General features: G+C 37.8%; 1 protein-coding gene across 3 annotated transcripts; it reads left to right on the forward strand.

Annotated features, from left to right (window-relative positions):
• The first annotated feature begins 577 nt into the window (after positions 1-577).
• On the forward strand, positions 578-5,198 carry LOC145159355 (bZIP transcription factor (DUF630 and DUF632)). Of its 3 annotated transcripts, XM_079078299.1 has the most exons (8): positions 578-832; positions 1,192-1,262; positions 1,562-2,661; positions 2,760-2,831; positions 3,451-3,683; positions 3,885-4,108; positions 4,257-4,678; positions 4,757-5,198. In XM_079078299.1, the coding sequence occupies exons 3-8, from the start codon at positions 1,626-1,628 to the stop codon at positions 4,936-4,938; spliced, it is 2,169 nt and encodes a 722-aa protein (XP_078934425.1). In that variant the 5' UTR covers positions 578-832; positions 1,192-1,262; positions 1,562-1,625; the 3' UTR covers positions 4,939-5,198. The 3 variants fall into 3 exon arrangements, with proteins under 3 accessions (XP_078934425.1, XP_078934423.1, XP_078934424.1); XM_079078297.1 differs by having other exon boundaries at positions 579-832; positions 4,257-5,198; XM_079078298.1 differs by having other exon boundaries at positions 579-805; positions 4,257-5,198.
• Positions 5,199-23,291: the final 18,093 nt, after the last annotated feature.

Consider the following 23,291-nt stretch of genomic DNA (forward strand, 5'->3'; position numbering starts at 1 on the left):
AGAGGGTAGGTCGGACACCCAGATATGCCTGACAGGGTAGGTCGAGCACCCATATATGCTTGACAGGGTAGGTCGGGCACCCATATATGCCTGACAGGGTAGGCCGGACACCCAGATATGTCTGCCAGTATGTTGTTATGTGGTATGATGAGAGAACTCATTAAACTTCGTGCTTACGGTCTTCAGTTTTGGTTTCAGGTACTTCTTCTTCGAAAGGAAAAGAGTCGGCATGATCGCAACGCATCACACTATGATTTTTCTGCATATGAGATATTCGGGAGTTGTACTCTGATAGTACTCTTTTATGACATGTTTTGGTTATTTGATGACATTTAGTGATGAAAATCACAACAAAAACATCAAATAGACGATCTGAAAGAAAAAAAAATGATAAAAACAAAACTTATATACCAGACAAAACCATATGAAAAATATAATTTTTTTTACTAATTTAATTAAAAGTTAACATAAGTGATATAATTAATTATTCAAGGAATCTTAAATGATGTTATTCTATTTGAAGTTAAAAATCCATTCCTAAAAAGTAAAAGAGAAGCTCCAATCCCACGGCGAACCCAGCAAAGCACCCTTTCCTCCTGATCCGATCGATTCTAATATTTCTTTACGTTTACCAATTTGGACCTTTGCATATGGCGGACCCCACGCTTCACATTCACACACTTTCGTCCCCTTCCTTCTTTGCTTTTGCATGAACGAACCACACTTTTCTCGAATCGATTCTCTCCGCCGCTCACCGTCACTCAATTTCTCTACCCTTCTTCTATAATTGTAACCTATTGGTCAGGTGAACTTCAGTTCTTCTTGGTTTCAGGTTATTCCTTTTCCGTTTCAAGCAAAATATTTAGCTTTTCACTTTAAGTTTGTCATATCTGAATTATGCTGTTCACAGTACCGTGTTCTTACATCTTAACTCGGAAGTTTTCGATCTCTTAATCATAAAATATGTGGGTAATTATCGCTTTATTCCTTTTGTGCTTTTTTCAAAAGTTAAATTCATGGTTGAAGAGCTTCAATTTGATGTGTAGCACGATTCATCAATTAGGTCGCCAGTATTGATTTTTTGAATTTGGGTTTTATTTTGTGTGAAGTGTTCTTTTAATTGGAATAGAAGAACTGATTGGATTTGAGAATCGTATCTGATAGTAAATCCTTGTCTTCCTTTTACTACAGTTACAGCTTGTGAAAGCTCATAGAGCTTGTTTTGCAGCTTGCAAGTCTGAGGTTACTGTGTATCTTCTACGGTAAGTTGGAAAGTTATAATTATATATTCTGGTTGGATTAACAATTTTCTCAGTTCCTAGTTCTGATTGTTAACTAGTTCTTTTTGAGGGGTGTGCATTTGGGGTATCTGATTCAGATTCCCTTTTCCCTTTACCAACTCAACAAAAAAGGATATTGATGAATACATTTACATCTACATGTCAATATTTCTTAGAACATCTGTATCTACCCTTCCAATCTGCTTTCTAGGAAATGCCTGATGCTTCAGTTTGAACAGTGAATAAACAAATCACACTATATAAAATTTGTGAACTTGCAGAAGAAGTCCATGTGATGTGTGGATAGATAAGCAGTAAGGCAATCCAAGAAGAAAGATCGGGTTAATGGGTGCCACAAACTCAAAAGTGGAAGAAGATAAGGCTCTTCAGCTATGTCGTGAAAGGAAAAAGTTTGTTAGAAGAGCACTTGATGGAAGATGTTCACTTGCAGCCACTCATTTTACATACATAGAGTCTCTAACAATTATAGGGAAAGCATTAAGTAGGTTTGTTGAACCTGAAGCTCCAATGGAATCCTCTTTATACACATCCACTAATGCAACTCCTGAGCCACAAACATTCATCGAAAAATCCCTTTCTCAATTCTCTTTCTCTTCAACCATGTCACAACATATAAATGCACCTGGAAACCTATCCCCATCTCCTTCCCCACCATCCTCTAGTAGGTATTACACAAATCATATGAAGATTAGAGGCTCATTTTCTAGAAAAGTTGAAGAAAAGCCAGTTATAGCTGTCATGGGTTCAGTAACTTCTTCAAGTACCCCAAGAAACATCATAGATGAACCTGAACTGGAACCTGAACCTGAACCTGAAACCCCATTTGGTGGTCCTGAAAGTCAACCTTGGGATTATTTTGGTCTTTCACATCCAATCGATGATGGGTTTTCTCCACATGAAGTGAGGGAATTGAATGAAGGAGTGGAAAATTACAAAGATGAAAAGATTTCAGAAATGGGTCAAGAATCAGAAGATGAGTTTGATGAGCCATCAACAGATGGGTTGGTTAGAAGTTTTGAGAATGTTAATAGGGTAGCAGATAATGTTAGTGGGACTGGTAATGGTTTACATTCAATGTCATCAGCAGAAACTGAAATCTTGAATGGGGACAAGTTTAATTCTCCCCAAATTTCACCATTAAAGCGAAAAACTTCTGGTGTTAGTCATGTTGGTATCTCTCAAGATGAAAAGATTGAAGTGGTAAAAGGTCATGAAAGTAAACCTGTACCTAAAGATTTTATTTCAAGTATGAGAGAGATTGAGAATCTTTTTGTTAGAGCTTCTGAGTGTGGAAGAGAAGTTCCTAGAATGCTTGAAGCCAACAAGCTCCATTTTCGTCCAATTTTCCCTGGAAAAGAACGTAAGCTCCACTTATAAATTATTATATTGTGAGGAATTTGAAGATATTATAAGCTTTATATTCAGCCAAGATTTTTTTTATTTTTTTTAATGTGGCAGGTGGGTCATTCAGTTCAAAATTTATAAAAGCATGTCTTGCGTGTGGGGATGATCCAAGCCAAGTGCAGGAAGGTAAGCCTCCCTGTTGTAATAAGTGTAAATCAGCATATTTTATGAGTTATATTAAGAATTTGGTTCATGGCACTGCTGTTTGAACTTTGAAGATACATTTATATAATCCTGTTCATGTTTCTAGTAATTAGTAAATAGTAATTATTATATTTCCCATCTAGTGCTGTCAGGATGAAGTGATTGATGTCTGGATAAAATTAAATGATGCTTAAAAAGTAATTGAGAAAATCAAGGCAAACTTAGGGAAATGGAAGGAAAAAATAAATGAGGGCAGATCTGTAAAAAGTAAGGCCTTAATGCTTAAAAAGTAAGGCCTAGTGATTCTGATCATCCCAATTCTTGAAAAACAGAATGGCTCAGAAAGATTGTTGTAAAACATGTTGTGTTCTTATTTATTTGGCTAGCAGATGTGAGATTTTTGGGGAAGTTGGATTATATAAATTACAGAATGAAAAATAGGAGGTATACAATGTACATAAATAAACAGGGATCACAAGCTATGTTTATTACTGATGGGAAAATGAAATTTTACATAGAATGCCTGAAATATTACATTATAAATCATTAGGGTATATTTATTTATTTAATTTTCTGATTTCTATATTATTTTTTGAGTTAGAACCTGCTCAAAATGACACCAAGTACTTAACATGGCCTCGGACAACATCATCTCGTGGTTCATCCTTCAGACATGATCCGAGTCCGAATGCCAACACGAGTCAAAGTCAAAATCAAAATCAGGAGGACATTAACAGCAGCCTCTTTGATAACTTCTACATGAATGCAGGAAGCCATGCTTCCACTTTGGATAGGCTTTATGCATGGGAGAAGAAGCTTTATGATGAAGTTAAGGTAGGTATTCAATATTCTTCTCTGGACTAGATGAAAGAAAATCGCAACCTATTTTGATTGATTTGGGTGGTTAGTTATATCATCCGACTTTGATTTCTTTCTAGAGATAAATGCAAGATGTACCTCTTATTAAAGTATGAACATTCATTTTTTTTTTTTTTATGATTTATATTTAAATTTATTTATTGACAACACTTGCAGGCAAATGAGATGATCAGAAAGGTGTATGATCAAAAGCGCAAACTTCTACGGGAATTAGAATCCAATGGAGAAAGTAACCGCAGAATAGACAAGACTCGTGCCATAGTTAAAGATCTTCATTGGAGAATTGGAGTTGCTATCCACAGAATCGACTCCATATCAAGAAGAATCGAAGATCTTAGAGACAAAGAACTTCACCCACAACTCGAAGAGTTGATTCAAGGGTATGTTATCTTCCTTCTAAATTCTAACTCACTATGCTTAATTCAAGAGGATGGGAAGGGCATTCACGTCTTTTTTCTTATATCCCATCTTTTTGGACGAAACAAAGTACAACCTATTAATAATTATATATATTATATTTAATGACAGATTGAGGAAGATGTGGGAGATGATGCATGAATGCCATAAGAGCCAGTTGTCAATCATATCATCAATACAAATAAATTCACACACAAAAATCTCACTACAATCAGACTCACATCGCCAGATCACCATCTACCTGGAAAGCGAATTAAGAACTTTATCATCAAGTTTTACGAAATGGATCGGATCCCAAAAAGCGTATGTCCAATCCTTAGACGGATGGCTTCACAAATGTGTCCCACCACAACAATCCACCAAGAAAAAAAGACGACAACAGCCCTTGTTACGTGACTATGGCCCACCAATATACGTCACCCTTGGTATCTGGCTAGAAAAGCTTGAAACTTTACCAACAAAAGAAGTTGCAGACTCCATAAAAGATTTAGCTGCTGAAATTGATCACTTTATCCCCCAAGAAAAAGCCCAGGGTAAATTCGCTAGCCCTTCTTTACCATGGCAGAAGAATGTTGCTAAAAGTGATCATCATCATCATCATGATCCTGCAGGGGTGAATTTGTTAAATGATGAACTTTTGGAGGACCGTTTTGATCGGTTAAGGTTGAGATTGGAGGGGTTTCTTGGACAGTTGAGTAACTTTTCAGGCTTGTCTATGGAAATGTTTACGGACCTTCAGAAGGCGATTCAAGATAGGAAGGCCATGTATGCAAGAGTTCACTCCCTATCATGATATGTATAAATCCTTGGGACAAAATAAGATTTTTGGAGGTTTTGTATATGGAGAAGGAATAATGGAATAAACGTCAAGTGAGTTGGAGTAAAATATTATTTATATAATACTTGATTTTATTTTTAAAATTTTTATTTTCAGCTGTTAAACGTAGGAACTTGTACAGCTTGAATGGAGTCTCGGGTACAATTTCGGCCCTGCCGGTGGGGAACACTTTGTAGTCGGTTTATTTATTATTGCATTTTATCAAGTTTTGTGTATTGTAGCGTCTCAAATTTGTATATTGGAAGCATGTTGCATTATGAGTTTGAAAAGAAAGGACTGAAAAAGGAAAAAGAAAAAGTTTTGGCATTCTTTCAATTTTATTAGTTACAGAATTAAACAATAGTATCTATTAATTTTGTTCCTATTTCTTCATAATCGTACCAACACATTGTTTTTGTTTAAAATAAGAGAAATTTACAAAAATAGCCAAAAATATTAATGACTTTTTTAAAAAATATCTAAAAATTTAGCATTTTCGTAAAATAACCAAAGGAAATCGTAGTTTCACGAGATCTAAATATGAAACGTTAGATCAAAATTAAGTCATTAAGGACATGATCGTCATCTTACCGATCTCATTTAATGTTTAATTTTTTTTGTTATTAGAAGTATTAATAAAATGTTCTAAAAATTAACATAATAAATCAAATTTCAGATTATTTTTTTTTTAAATGGAGATTTTTTAATTTTTTTCAGAAAACATGAATTTTTAAAAAAAATTGAAAAAAAATATTTTTTTTAAAGACTGTACTTTTTTTTTTAAAAACTGCATATTTTTTTTTAAAAAAAACTACAATTTTTTCAAAAAAAAACTGCAATTTTTTCAAAAAAAACTGCAATTTTTTTAAAGAAAACTTCATTTTTTACAAAAAAAAAAAACTGCAATTTTTTTAAAAAACTGTATTTAGAAAAAAAACAGCATTTTTTTTTTCAAAAAACTGTAAATTTTTCAAAAAAATGCAATTTTTTAAAGAAAACTGTAATTTTTTTCAAAAAAAAAACTACAATTATTTTTTAAAACACTGCATTTTAAATAAAAACTGCAATTTTTTCAAAAAAATTACATTTGTTTTAAAAAGTAAATTTTTAAAAATCAATAAAATACTATAATATTCATGAGTAAATCATAAAAAGAACTCATTTTTATTAATTAATCTATATACGTAATAGTACAAGTATTTTATTCGATACAAAATAAAATATAAAAAATAAAAAACATACTACAAATTTCAAAGCGTTTTAATGTTTTCGTGTCAATATTTCATTATTTTCTTCAATTTATCATTTTCACCTCTTCAATATTCACCACGATTTCTTCCAAATCTACAAGAAAATTTTAAAAAAATTATTGATGCAAAAACACTCACAAAAATACATGTGCATAACATATGAATCACATGTGATTCACATATTAATCATATGCGATTCATATATAAATCACATGCGATTCACATATAAATCACATTTACATATGACATTATATGTGAATTACATTTGATTTTCATATGAATCACATATGATTCATATGTGAATCACATCTGATTCACATGTGATTTACATGTGAATCAAATATGATTAATATGTGAATCATATGTAATTTACATGTGAATCACATGTAATTCATATTTGACTCACTTGTGATTTACATGTGAATTAAATGTGATTCATATGTGAATTACATGTGAATCACATGTAATTTATATATGATTCACTTGTGATTTACATGTGAATCACATGTAAATCATATTTGACTCACTTGTGATTTACATGTGATTAATATGTGAATTACATGTGAATCACGTGTGATTTACATGTGAATCACGTGTGATTCATATATGATTCACTTGTGATTTACATGTGAATCACTACATACCTAATATTATAGTAAGTAAGAAAACCAAGTTGTATAAAGGGAACAGAAATATGAAAATAAAACATACTTGAAAGCCAACTTTGTATGTTGAAGGCGATAATAAAACATAACAAGTCACCATAACTTTTCATGGTATCGGGATGATCCATGAAAAGTTCTCTCTCATTGATGTCTAAAGCTTTCTGTTGGTAGATTGTGGCCTGCAATTCAATCCAATGAATTTGAGAGCTTGAAAGACAGACAAAACAGCAAAATAGTATATCTACATTATGTATTAATAAAAATAATAAATCAAGACCTGGTTGAAGTCTCCAATGTGATACAAAACCACAACAAGAAGAATGTAAGCTACTGCAGTTATTCAATGATAATTTAAAACAACTGCAAACATTAAAGTAGCATGATAATGGAAGTAATGAATCCCAAGCCATGAGAAAAAAAAGTCAAAAGTCAAAAATCTAATATTAAATCAAGAAATGAATAAACATGTAATGAATGTAGTCAAAAATCTAATATTAAATCAAGAAATGAACAAACTACATAAATGTTAATGTTGCAGCAATCTACGGTATTCATTTTGTATAAATAAAATCTTGATTTAGAGTTTGAGATCACTTACAAACGTTAGAAAAAGAGGCAATGTCAAATAAAAAAATAAAGAAAGTACATGAAAGAAAGTTTTTTTTGTCATTGCCTTGCTCTTATGCTGCTTTAGCTGTAATACAAGCAATATAGAGCTTTGAAAGCAGACCACATAGTTGAAGATATGAACCAACTCCCTCACAAATCCTCATATGTGCAAATCTAGTTCCCTTCAATTTTTTATATTTTATAAATAAAGCTTTTAACATTTTTAAAAATTGAAGTTGTTACCTTCATAAATTTCGGCTACAAATACTCTGCGATGTCATGATTCTTTATGATTCTGAAAAGGGTAGTGGTGAAATCAGTTGGTGAATATCCCAAATCATAAAGTTGCTTCATACCAGAACAATCATCATTAAATTGACCTTATACAACATTTCATAACATATTCACATGTAAAAGATGAGGCTGATCGCACACCTGAACACCTAATAAAATAAGAATAATTTTTAATCAACATTTTAAAAACGATAAATATGATTTATAGTTTCATTTTTCATGATCTGACTACTATGGCATTTTAGGCTTCTAATACATCATCAATTAGCCATGACATGGAATGTCATTTAATCTCTCTGATTCCTAGTATCATATTATGAACTCCTGTCTCTTTACTTGGATTTCAATTAATATGTATTCCTATAAAACATAAACACAGATCATTGCACATTACTAGAGCTTAAAATTAAAACAACAACCCAGTACCAATGGTTAACATCAAGGTAACGAATCTGAGAAATTTTAAAACATATAATCAAGACACATAGACATTTTAACATCTAAGCTATCGAGTTTTTTCCAAAATAAACTCGATAGAACACAAATAATCAAGAAACAAAGACATTTTTACAGTAGTTTGTGTATACCTGATGAGGTGGAGCGGAGGAGCAGACGACTGAAGTAGAGGATCTGGTAGCCAATTGAAGATTCATTCTATGGGGGAAGATGATTGACGACAACGAGATCAAATGAAACTGAAATCATGAATCAATTTTAGTGGAGATATAGAGAGAGATAGAGAGAGAGAGAGAGTTAGAGAGAGAGAGAGAGTTACTGATTTCACTATAGCTTTTCAATTTTAGAGATTGCAGTTGATCTGATCGATGTAAACTTCTGTCGTTCGGAATATACACAAGAGATCATGAGTTTGACCTCGAGAATAACTTAGATCTGATTGCTATAAACTTTTGCAGATCGTTGGATTCTTGTGAACTTCTATTTCTGGAACTACCAAACAAATCCATAACTCGTCCAACCTAGGGTTTGCTGCAACAGATTCCAGTAGGTGAAGAACGGAGGATTTTTGAAAAGAGCTTCTCCGAATAGAGAAGACAACGATGATCAATTCGCCGGAGGCCAAGTCGTCGGAAGATGATGGCAGATCGTGTCTTGAGAGAGAGAGAGAGAGAGAGAGAGAGAGAGAGAGAGAGAGAGTGTGTGTGTGTGTGTGAAGACAGAAGAGGAGATTAAGTGTTTAATCTAATTAAAAGGATATGAATTATATTGTTCCTTAAATGTCCCTTGTGCCATTTTATAAACATAACCCCGTTTCTTTTTTCTTCTATTATTTACAAAAATGCCACAAGACATCTTGACCTTTTATTATTTTGATCTGACGATCCTAATTTAGTTCTCGGGTTCTCATGAATATATAGGTTCTCAAATGATCCTTCCTCTCTCTCTCTCTCTCTCTCTCTCTCTCTCTCTCTCTATATATATATATATATATATATATATATATATATATATATATATATATATATATATATATATATATATATATATATATATATATATATATATATATATATAAAAGGTGAGGTTCAATAGAGAACCATAATTAACCAAGGAACCAATGAACCAATCGTGAGCGTCGGAAATCATAACGATCAACGGCCAAGGAAATAAATGTACACTTTTACATTGGACGCACACACACCAGATTATACCAAAAAATCCACCCTTTACAAAAAAACCCACCACTTTTTTTCGTTTAAATTTTTTTTAGGCTATGTTTTTTATCGGAAAAAAACCGAATATACCGTTGTTTATGATTTTTCGTCATCTTTCCATAGAGATCCATGATAATATATAAAAAACGAACTTTTTTTTTTCGAAAAAAACCCACTTCATTTTCTTTGATGAAAAAAGTTAAAGTCTATTTTTTTATAGAAAAAAATTAATAAATATATCAAAATTCATATTTTTTTGTACTTTTTAAACATAGATTCATATTCATGTTAAAAAAAACGATATTTCAGTTCAGATTCACATTGTGAACCTGTTCAGATTCACATTGTGAACCTCCTCAGATTCACAGTGTGCATAATAATAAGTCAGATTCACATTGTGAATCTGAACTGATTGGAGCTTTTTCACATTGTGAATGTTAAAATTTGAAATATTTACAGTTTAGATTCACAGTGTGAATCTATACTGATCGAGTTATTTTATTATTATTATTTTTTTTGTGAATCTTCTCAGATTCACAGTGTGCATAATAGTAATTTAGATTCACAATGTGAATCTGAACTGTTCGAGATTTTTCATATTGTGAATGTTAAAAATTGAAATATTTACAGTTTAGATTCACAGTGTGAATCTACACTGTTTGAGGTTTATTTATTTATTTATTTTTTATTTTTTTAATCGGTGTTGATGTTTATTAATAGAGTACAAAAAATTAATATTTTTGGTATAATTAGTTTTTTTTTTATAAAAATAAACTTAAATATTGAAAAAACTAAGAAAATTAAGTGAGTTTTTTTCGAAAAAAAAGTTCGTTTTTATATTATCATGGATCTCTATGGAAAGATGACGAAAAATTGTGAACAACGGTATATTCGGTTTTTTTTTCGATAAAAAACTTGGCCTAAAGAAATTTTAAACGAAAAAAAGGAAATGAGTTTTGTTATAATCCGGTACATGTACGTCCATTATAAAAGTTTACAACCATTCCTTTTGCCGTTGATCGCTTTAAATTCCGACGCTTTGGATTGGTTCCTTGGTTCCTTGATTAATAATGGTTCTCTATTGAACTTTTCCCTATATATATATATATATATATATATATATATATATATATATATATATATATATATATATATATATATATATATATATATATATATATATATATATATTGGAAACCCTCATTTTTGCTAGTTTGAAGATTAACGAAAACTCTCTCAACCTCTTAAATGGTCAAAAATATGTACTCTCCCAAAAACTTGGTAAGATCTCTACTTATTTAGTGTTTTAATCATCATTTATTAGCTTTTTTACAATTTAGGATATGTTTATTTGTAAAAAAAATAATAAAAAATATATGATTTTTGGTAGAGCAAATCGCATATAGAGGGCATAGAGAGAGCAAATCGCATCCTGACATGATCAAATAGTAGATCTATGTGTTTTTTTAGAGCATTTCATAGATGGACGTTTTTTTAGAGCATTTCATAGTCGGACGTTTTTTTAGAGCATTTCATATGTAACGCCCTGTCCCGAATCGTTACCCATTTGGGTGTGGGTGATGTAATGTAGATGATTCGGACGTTCAGATTTGGTTTTGGAGCCAAGGGGTATTTTGGTAAATTGACAACGGGCTTTTATGGAAATTGGATTTTTGTTTGGGAAATTTTATAGCAAGTATGAGTTGATAAAAGTGTAGAGCTCCTCGTTACCTTTTCATGGATATAAGGATCATCAAAATCGGATTTATAACGAAGAAGTTATGGCATTCAGAGTATTTTAGGGTTTAAGAGGAAACCCTAGTATGCGGGGCATACATAGGGAGTACGCAAGGAGTACTAGTGCGAAGGGCAGTACGCTGGGTGTACATTGGTGTACACTTAGCTTACCTAGGAGGATGGATCGCGAACCACGGCCTCGTACGCTGGGCGTACGAGGGGTGCTGGAACCCTAATTTTTGAGTTAGTGTACCCTATTTAAGCATCTTAAGTCTTTAGGGCTGGCCTCTTTACCAGCCCCCAAACCTCCTAAAACCCTAAATCGACCCCTTCGCCTCTTGGTGGTGTTCTTGAGCTATTAAGAAGACTTTGGTGCCCATTTTTGCCTTTGTGAAGGAAGTAGAGAAGCTTAAAGTTGCCTTGCTTGGTGAAAAAGCTTTGGATCCAGATTCATCATCTTGTGGGAAAGCTTTCTGAGGTATCAAGATCTGATTCCTAATAGCTTCATAATGGATAAAGTTTCCGACTTTATCCATTAGGATGGTCGAAACCACCAAGATCTAGACTTTAAGTCTTAAAGGGACAAACAATGCATTGGTTAGGGTTTCTCTTAAGGGGTTCTAGATATGATGGAGGTTAAGAACATGCCTTCAAACATGAATCATTACCTTTAAAAACCTTGAAACCCTAAAAAATTCGAGGGCTTGGGCTGCATAGTTTTCACCTTGTGACAACCTGCTTGTCACCTCGTGATGGCTCTCACATCGTGACAACATTCCCGTCACCTTGTGACGATGGGTTTTCACCCAATTTCACGCAAACTTCAAACAATCACAACTTCTTCATTTTAACTCCATTTTCGGAAATCTTTATATGCACAGAAAGGTATTGATGAGCCCCGCAACCCTATCTAATTACTTTTAACTTAAAACATACCGAACTAAAGTCATTAATTCATGCAAGAGGTCTGAAACATAACTTTTTCCATTTTACCCTTGGCTCCAAAACACAAACCGAGGGATTAGATCACTTAACCAACATTATCGACATCCGATAAGGTCAAACCTCTATTTCCTTGAAGCCCAAGGCCTTCACATGATCGAATTACAATCCAAATTCCCAAAATAAGAAACATCCCGAAACTGGATGCTATAACTCTCTCCCACTAAAACTGGATTTCATCCTCAAAATCCGTCTTGGTTAGGATCTCTGAAAACAGCACCAACACAGTCCATATGTTCCCTACAACCATTTTATAAAATTAAATCATCCATAATGAAAACTCGAGAGACTGCTCGGAACCCTACTTACGCCAACAAATAGCCTAACAATTGGAAACACTCAACTGCAACAACTACCTCTTTCTCTCCAACTGCAAGACCCAAATCACAACGACAATCACTCAAGGGGGGAAACTTCTCAAATACTGGAACTAAAAACTAACTCCATCAGTTAACTCCCCAAAACCGGGAACCCATCAGTCTAAACTCCAGAAACCATACCCTAAGACTGATGATCATCTATTAGACGTACCTACCCAGAGTCCCTGACTAGGAACACCACCAAACCATGCAGAATGAATACCCAAAACATCTCGATCGTGAATTTAAAACAAGGCAAATCCGGAAAATTGTGCCGAAAATCTTGAAACATACCCTTGACTTCTTGACAAGTCATTCGAGACATTATCAACGACCTTCATGACCCGAAGTTTCAGATCCAATACCCATATCTGGTAACCAACTCCTAATAATAGCCCACAAGCAACCAAATACCCACAAATGCAAACATTCAACAAGAGACTTCCGATGGACCACTAATACTCCCAACAAACTTTTATTGTCCACATGATCCAAACCAGCTGGTCACTGAGTCTCCCGACTCCCAAAATGTACTAGTACCCAACCATGCCAATAATACGAACGATCCAAGACCTAAGAGTCTCAAAAAAATGACTACCGGGTCCCACCTATATGAGTCATACAACCACTGGTTCACGATACATCCTGACACCCTCTAACCACTAGAATGATAAGCTCACGGTGCTATGCCGATCTTACCATCATTCCATCACATGCCTGAAGACTTACGACCAACACCACACAAGCCTAAAGGTATTAAACCATCAATCCACCGACTTGTAGGAACCCAATCACCATTCCAATCAACACTAACCAACACAACACACACCATACCTTTCTATAATGCATAATTCCTTTCACACTATAGGCTGCTACCATTGTAAAATCAGATGAAAACATGGTCGCACACGACCAGAGAATGAGATAAGCAGTGGTACTCTTGTTCCAATTCAGCCCACATACACCCCTCGTGACAATATCTAATGAATTTACCACAATACACACCCTCAAGGGAACCCATAACCAACCCTAGATCTACTACATTCCTTATTCCTCACATCCTTATCCAAAGGGTGAAGTACCAGTAAATCTAACGAAATGACGAACCTGAACCGTTAACAAAAACATCCTTAAGAACGACCGAAACAAGATCCCATACCTTGATTGAGATTGAACAGATCCCACCAATATGTAACTTGCTAGATAAAACTTCCAAAGTTATCCAGAAATGCTATTAAAACCATGGTCGGATCAATACAAATACCAAACCTGCCGACACGACATGCCAAAATTGGATTCTACGTAGATCTAAAGTCTCACCTGGAGAACTGAACAACGATGCCCTAACATCCGAACTTCCAATAACCAAGGACATCTTCCAAACTTGAGCCTGCTATGAACAATAATTCCACAACCAACAATTAAGGGTAATCGTACCTAGAAGCCAAAATATACAACGTAAAGAACTTGACGATAGCTTGACCCATCCATTGAAATTCAACTGATACAACTCGAAACCTTCGAAGAACCTCCACTATTGACGATGAACGAAATGACCAACGATCAAGAATGCACTGAAAACTAATCCAATGATCCAATACAATACTGAACATAGCCCATGTGGAACTAAACATACCAAAATCTGAAGTTGATTGACCGATCAACAACTGCCATCCTAGAATATAGATAAAAATCTACACAACAAGCTGAAAAATCCCTCAATAACTGATACTCAACCTGAGCAACCCAAATGCCTCTTGACATATTCATCGACGTTTCTGAAAGGAACCACTATTTACAACGAGCTCATTGTCCAACAACTTCCTTCCATGAAGACAATTCACGCATTCCTGAGCACATACATCTGATGGAAACTTGCTCTGCACTCCCATCTTGACCAAATCTTGAACCAAAGTCTTGCATACCCAAACCGCAGATTCCTATGACCCATTATTATGAAATCATAACTCGAGTAGATCGATGATCCTCCATCAGAATACCTAGTTCTCCCTTACTTTGGGTTTGAACTACCACCACCTGATGTTTCAAACAAACCAAATCTTAAACTAGCTCAAACAGATACATACCATCCCTGACTCTTGGAATATATAACACAACGCAAGATGATCTTCCAGATAAAGACCAACGAAACTCAAAGAGATCCCGAATCTCATATGGAAACCCCCAAAACTTCTTAAGCATAACCGCCCCTAACATCAAAATTCCCATCCAGATACACAAGCATTGGACTACCACACACCTTGCCTATAAATCCCAAACCATCAATTCATCGTGAGAATCATTCATAAATACAAGATGCATCATTCTCATAGTTAGGATACATCAAAGACAACAAAATTTGTCATTCCTGATTCCCTTCCCCTGATCACTTTAAACAATCAACTAGCACCTGACCTAACTAAATTCAAAGAAAGCAAAACCTTAATCTCATCTCAAGGCAGCCATACCACAAGAATCCTCTTATGTAATCCCACACTGCCATACTTGCCTCCAAAAACCGCAACCATCTAGCCCCATGTTGGGTCTACATCCCTACTCTGAAAATCAAATATCTGCTCTCTCTTTCCTTAAAACACGGAAAGCTGGAAGAACATAACCCCTATCGTAGATAGTGACATCATAATGCATCTGGCAATCACTCAGCCTCTGGCTACAATCCTCAAGTTGATCATCATAATCTCTTGCTTATTGAGTCTCGCGACACAACCAACACTACATCGAGCAAGGTCCTCACGTCTTTGGAGTCGACTAACTCACACATGTCTGCACTAATCAAACCCGAACTACGACGACCACTAAGGCCTGGATAAATACCAGACTCATTCTGTTTCCGAATAACCAAAACCGAAAGGTCGATAAAGACATGAATACATTGCAATGAATCATGTTGGAAATCATGCCATCTACCCTTAACCAACTCCCTATAATCCCCATAATTTTCCTCGATTCAATTACGGATCTTGTGCTTCCAGTAGTACGGGCCAATTACTACCTTCCACACCTATCCGTACTTTCCTCAAGAATCATCCCGAATCCTCTAAGTCACTTTACCTTAGCAACTCTCATAATCCATATGCTAAACATCATATATGTCCCACTACAGCACTCCCTAGGCTCTCCTAGGAGTCCCCGTCTCACTTGATTCCGCAATACAAGGAACCTCTAGCAACACCGCCGGTTGCCTTATGCATGCAAATTATACAAAATACGAGATCAAATAGACTGTCGAATAAATGATTCTACACTAAGTCCCCAATAAGACAAGGAATATAAAAAAAAGTCTAACTCAATCATTCTAGGGCTATATGATCCTACTCATATATAATTTTTAAACATACACTTAATAATTAACTTCGCCAATATAGATTCCAGGTAATACATAACATCGTATTCCTCCTAGGCTACAAGGTATCACAAATAAGACAATTCTTTCATGTATTTCTTAAAGGTATCCTTATCCCTATCCTAGCATGCAATTCATATAAACACATAATACTCATGTATGGGTATTTTGGGAATTACTTACTTGAGCTCGGTTGATTGCACGTATCACACCACTTTCTTTGTAAAAATCATTTTAGGAAATTTATTTTCTTTCAAAAAGATTATCAATTCTTCAGTTTGAGTTCAGACACACCGAGAGTATGCTCGAAACCCTCCAACCAAGGCACTGATACCAACTTGTAACATCCCAAATTTCAAACCAAAATTTTCATTAAAAATAAAAGTATTTATTCAAATTACAACTTCAAAGATCTAGATAAAATGATTTGATTCAAAAACATTTATCAGAGTATCATCAAAAGTTATTGTGTGCGTGTAACACCCATAAAATTCAAGCCAATTGAAAACATTTTAATCCATTCAAAAACCATTAAGTTATTACAACTTGTTTTCAAAATAGTTTAAACATCAGAGTATCCCCAGAACCAAATCACAAAATCATGAAATATGAGGAGCGGTACGATCACGCCTTTGCCTTGCCACGATCACCTGATGTACCTGAAATAATAAACTAAAAACCGTAAGCTCGAAAGCTTAGTGAGTTCCCCCAAAATACCCGTACACACATAACCATAGACATACAACAATGAACATCATACTATGGGTTCAATCAACCGAAAGGTTGGAATACCCCAGGCCCTCAACCGTCGGGTTGGAATGCCAACATACTACGAGTCCAATCATCCTCGGGATGGAATACTCTCAGCCCACAACCATCGGGTTGGAATGCCCACACACCTATACATACAATAACTACTATGGGTCCAATCATCCCTCGGGATGGAATACCCCAGGCCCTCAACCGTCAGGTTGGAATGCCCACCTACTATGAGTCCAATCATCCTACCGGGATAGAATACTCCTGGCCCTCAACCATCGGGTTGGAATTCCCACCTACTATACATACAATAACTACTATGGGTCCAATCATCCCTCGGGATGGAATACCCCAGGCCCTCAACCATCAGGTTGGAATGCCCACCTACTATGAGTCCAATCATCCTACCGGGATGGAATACTCCTGGCCCTCAACCATCGGGTTGGAATGCCCACATACTAGCAAACATGTGCACCTATCAAATAACCATATAATAGTCTACAAGACAACATACTAGGGCCCATTCATCCTACCGGGATGGAATACCCTCTACTACTGCTCAACACGTGCACATATAACAGGTAATCTCCTACCAGCATACAGACTGTCAGACCAACTATAGGTCACTAAGCATAACCACATCCAATCTACCAGAATACCGATCTAACAGAGCATACCACCATATAGCCATCTTATCTACCAGGATGCCAACTAACATATCACAAGAGTAACTATCTCAAATAACAAATCAAAGGGCCGACCTTGGTGCCTTAGACCCTTGGGTATAGTGAGGATAACTCACCTTGCAACTGCCAAACCGAACCACGAAAGCACAATCCCGAAGCACTGCCCCAAACTCCAACACCTATAGCCATCAATGATCCATTGACATAAATATCCAAATTACCATAATACCCTTGAAGGTCAAATTGGTCAAAGTCAAAGTCCTGGCCAAAGTCAACCTTCCTGATTGACCCTACTCGCTGAGTCAACCCGCTGACTCGCCGAGTTCCCAAACTTCGGAAAACTCTTATATCACGACTCGACTCGCCGAGTCACCCCATGACTCGTCGAGTTTAACAATCTCTAAGTCCTATCATGTCCAACTCACTGAGTCACCACTCAACTCACTGATCTGAGTCTTAACCAGAAGAGGTTGGGGTTTTGCGTTCTGACTCGCCGAGTCCAAGAACAGACTCGCCGAGTCCACGTAAATCTTCAACAGACTCGCCGAGTTGTTCCTCCAACTCGTCGAGTCCATGCCTATCTTCAACAGACTCGCCGAGTCCAAGAACAGACTCGCCGAGTCTCTTCAGTCCTTTATTCATACAGAGGCTTTTCGTGTCATGCAGGGGCTCCAAACTATAGATCCACTCTTCTAGGGCATGGCTCTCACGTAAAGTTGCAAACTTTACGTGGAAACAAAGAGCTATAGGCCCAAATCAATCTAGGACTAAGGTTTAAGACAAGGATGCTTCACCATCAAGCCAAGGGCTGATACTTTGTGAGTCTCTGGACCAAGACAAGTCTAGATCTAAAGTAGCAACCTCAGATCTAGACCCCTAACCCGAAATAGATCCTTAACATGCCAACATGGCCCCAAATCTCATTCTTGAATAGATATATATGCAATCGAGTCAAGGTAACAGCTTGTTACCTCCAAAATGTGCCCAAGCTGAAGTAGATTCTGGATCTACACCAATCCTTTGATGCTAGGCTCTTGATCTTCAAGTTTCCTTCTCAATATTCCTCCCCCCAAAGCTCAAATCTCTTTAACAATGGAAGCTCACACGATTTTAGGGTTTACTGACTCTCAAGGGCAATAAGGAGGCTGAAGGGAGGACATATGGTCCTTTAAATAGGGTGCAACCCTTAAGATTAGGGTTTTCTCTTTTCAGCACCAACTCGTCGAGTCCAGCTGCCGGCTCGGCGAGTTGGTCACTTAACTTGCGACCAGAACCCGCTCCGACTCGACGAGTAAGCATACCTACTCGTCGAGTACCTTCTTCAATTTACACTTAAGTCCTTCAACCATACTTCTAAATTTTGGGATGTTACAACTCTCCCCCAAAGTATCACATCTCTGTGTGGACACAAACTGTCTGATGTCCCTCTTGAGCATGCTCAGATACCGGGTCATCTGAGCCTGCTCCGAAGCAAACTCAGGGCAGAACATTTCCCTCTCCGTAAACATCCTGGTGATCTCCGTCACCGACTCTGAATCCTGTCTAAGCTCCAAAAACTCATGAGCCAATCTTTCCCGCTCTACCCGCGGAACATAACGAGTACTAAACATATCCCGAAACTGATCCCAAGTCACTGCAGCTCGCTGCGCGTCAGAGTATGATCCCATAGTCAACCTCCACCAATCCTTCGCCCCGAGCCTCAAAAGGTTCAGAGCACACCTCACCCTCTGCTCAGCAGGGCATGAACACGTGAAGAAACATCCCTCCACGTCCGACAACCATCTCATCGCAACAATCGGATCCTGAACTCCGTCAAAGGTAGGGGGCTTCGTATTATCGAAGTCCCGATATTGGAAGCCCCGACCGGCTCTTCCCTCTGCCACTGCTACAGCCGCTGTAGCTGCCGCGGCAGCCGTCTCAGTAAGAGCTGCATAACGATCATCGAAGTACTCCCTCATAGCGGACTTAATAGTCCCAAACAACTCCGGAATCTGACCCTGGACAATCTCGACCACCTCCTCGCGGATGATCTCCCTGACTCGATCCTCTATCAACATTGGCCCCTCCTGACCGATAATCTCAGGTGCCACTGGGGCCCCCTGATCACCCTGACCTGATCCTGATCCGGATCCCGTCACGACACGCCTCGTAACCACCATACTAAAAATAGAAGAGGAAGATATCAGACAATCCGCCTAGATAACCGGGGACCAACTCCCTTCTAAACCCTAGGGGTTGTGACTTCCTTGCTACGCGTATGGGTCCTGTTCTTTTAGTAGTACGGGCCCATACTACCTTCCACACCTACCCATATTTGTCTGAAGTATCACCACAACACCCTAATAAAATACATAACATAACGAATACTCAATCCTCACTCCTAGAGGAAGGCTAAATATCTCATAACTGGCCTCCCGGCCTCACACAAACCACCCATCCTTGAAACTTCCACCAACCTGCAGCACTAGTGTATGCTAGCCATACATAACGCTAGACCCCATAGACTTTCGAATATTCGATCCTACCCTAAGCCCTAACCAATAAGAATAGAACATAAGGCCGAATTAAACATTCTCAGGCTATAAGATCTTAATTATATACAACCGTGATGAATACACAAGTAACTACAGTAATGAGGTCAATCTCATACAAGGAAAACCCTAGGCTAGCAGGCATCATGTAATCAGGCAATTCTATCATGCAATTCCTGAAGATCCCTAGCCTAGTACTAGCATGCTATTCTAATCATACCACATAATCAAATAACTTGTATGGTATTTTGGGGTCTACTTACTGGCTCCGGCTGATCGTACCCTCTGCATCCTCCTTTACTTATTTTGAAACCATTTGAAAAACATTTGAAAATCTTTCCTTGATTTGAGACTAGATTCACACGAATGTTCCTCCAATTCACTCAAACCAAGGCTCTGATACCAACTTGTAACACCCATAAAATTCAAGCCAATTCAAAACATTTTAACCCATTCAAAAACCATTAAGTTATTACAACGTGTTTTCAAAATAGTTTAAACATCAGAGTATCCCCATAACCAAATCACAAAATCATGAAATATGAGGAGCGGTACGATCACGCCTTTGCCTTACCACGATCACCTGATGTACCTGAAACAATAAACTGAAAACCGTAAGCTCGAAAGCTTAGTGAGTTCCCCCAAAATACCCATACACATATAACCATACACATACAACAATGAACAGCATACTATGGGTTCAATCAACCGACAGGTTGGAATACCCCAGGCCCTCAACCGTCGGGTTGGAATGCCAACATACTACGAGTCCAATCATCCTCGGGATGGAATACTCTCGGCCTACAACCATCGGGTTGGAATGCCCACACACCTATACATACAATAACTATTATGGGTCCAATCATCCCTCGGGATGGAATACCCCAGGCCCTTAACCATCAGGTTGGAATGCCCACCTACTATGAGTCCAATCATCCTACCGGGATGGAATACTCCTGGCCCTCAACCATCGGGTTGGAATGCCCACCTACTATACATACAATAACTACTATGGGTCCATTCATCCCTCGGGATGGAATACCCCAGGCCCTCAACCATCAGGTTGGAATGCCCACCTACTATGAGTCCAATCATCGGGTTGGAATGCCCACCTACTATACATATAATAACTACTATGGGTCCATTCATCCCTCGGGATGGAATACCCCAGGCCCTCAACCATCAGGTTGGAATGCCCATCTACTATGAGTCTAATCATCCTACCGGGATGGAATACTCCTGGCCCTCAACCATCGGGTTGGAATGCCCACATACTAGCAAACATGTGCACCTATCAAATAACCATATAACAGTCTACAAGACAACATACTAGGGCCCTATCATCCTACCGGGATGGAATACCCTCTACTACTGCTCAACACGTGCACATATAACAGGTAATCTCCTACCAGCATACAGACAGTCAGACCAACTACAGGTCACTAAGCATAACCACATCTAATCTACCAGAATACCGATCTAACAGAGCATACCACCATATAGCCATCCTATCTACCAGGATGCCAACTAACATATCACAACAGTAACTATCTCAAATAACAAATCAAAGGGCGGGCCTTGGTGCCTTAGACCCTTGGGTATAGTGAGGATAACTCACCTTGCAACTGCCGAACCGAACCACGAAAGCACAATCCCGAAGCACTGCCCCAAACTCCAACACCTATAGCCATCAATGATCCATTGACATAAATATCCAAATTACCATAATACCCTTGAAGGTCAAACTGGTCAAAGTCAAAGTCCTGGCCAAAGTCAACCTTCCTGATTGACCTTACTCGCCGAGTCAACCCGCTAACTCGTCGAGTTACCAAACTTCGGAAAACTCTTATATCACGACTCGACTCGCCGAGTCACCCCATGACTCGTCGAGTTCAACAATCTCTGAGTCCTATCATGTCCAACTCACTGAGTCACCACTCAACTCACTGATATGAGTCTTAACCAGAAGAGGTTGGGGTTTTGCGTTATGACTCGCCGAGTCCAAGAACAGACTCACCGAGTCCACGCCAATCTTCAACAGACTCGCCGAGTTGTTCCTCCAACTCGTCGAGTCCATGCCTATCTTCAACAGACTCGCCGAGTCCAAGAGCAGACTCGTCGAGTCTCTTCAGTCCTTTATTCATATAGAGGCTTTTCGTGTCATGCAGGGGCTCCAAACTGTAGATCCACTCTTCTAGGGCATGACTCTCACGTAAAGTTGCAAACTTTACGTGGAAACAAAGAGCTATAGGCCCAAATCAATCTAGGACTAAGGTTTAAGACAAGGATGCTTCACCATCAAGCCAAGGGCTGATACTTTGTGAGTCTCTGGACCAAGACAAGTCTAGATCTAAAGTAGCAACCTCAGATCTAGACCCCTAACCCGAAATAGATCCTTAACATGCCAAAATGGCCCCAAATCTCATTCTTGAATAGATATAGATACAATCGAGTCAAGGTAACAGATTGTTACCTCCAAAATGTGCCCAAGCTGAAGTAGATTCTGGATCTACACCAATCCCTTGATGCTAGCCTCTTGATCTTCAAGTTTCCTTCTCAATATTCCTCCCCCCAAAGCTCAAATCTCTTTAACAATGGAAGCTCACACGATTTTAGGGTTTACTGACTCTCAAGGGCAATAAGGAGGCTGAAGGGAGGACATATGGTCCTTTAAATAGGGTGCAACCCTTAAGATTAGGGTTTTCTCTTTTCAGCACCAACTCGTCGAGTCTAGCTGCCGGCTCGGCGAGTTGGTCACTTAACTTGCGACCAGAACCCGCTCCGACTCGACGAGTAAGCATACCTACTCGTCGAGTACCTTCTTCAATTTACACTTAAGTCCTTCAACCATACTTCTAAATTTTGGGATGTTACAGTGCGGAACTTTCCAATGGATGCGATGCAATCGAGCCGTGCTCCTCCTTTAATATAAGAAAAACCTGAAAATATTTAAACCACAAACCGTAAGCACAAATCTTAGTGAGTTCCCCAAAACACCACATACCATACATACATTGGCATGGGCTACCGCCATGGTCTTGCATACATGATGGGCTACCCCCATGGTCTTTTCTCAAGAATGCCATGGGCTACCCCTATGTTCTTAACATCCAAGTGCCATGGGTTACCCCTATGGTCTTTCCTTAAAATTCCATGGACTACCCCATGGTCTACAATCCAAGTGTCATGGGTTACCTACATGGTCTTTCATGCAATTGCCACAAGCTGCCCCATGGTCTTTCATACAAATGCCACGAGCTACCCCTGGGGTTTTCCATACAAGTAGCATAAAGACAACTAGCATCCTATACAATCCAGTGGGCCGGTATTGGTCCCTTCAACCCACAAGTACAATGAGAAGACTTACTTGAACTACTCAACAGAAGCTCAACAGCTACCT

This window comes from Lactuca virosa, chromosome 2 (genome assembly GCF_052849685.1).
Source record: "Lactuca virosa cultivar CGN04683 chromosome 2, Lactuca_virosa_CGN04683_v6, whole genome shotgun sequence".
NCBI classification, from domain to species: Eukaryota; Viridiplantae; Streptophyta; class Magnoliopsida; order Asterales; family Asteraceae; genus Lactuca; species Lactuca virosa.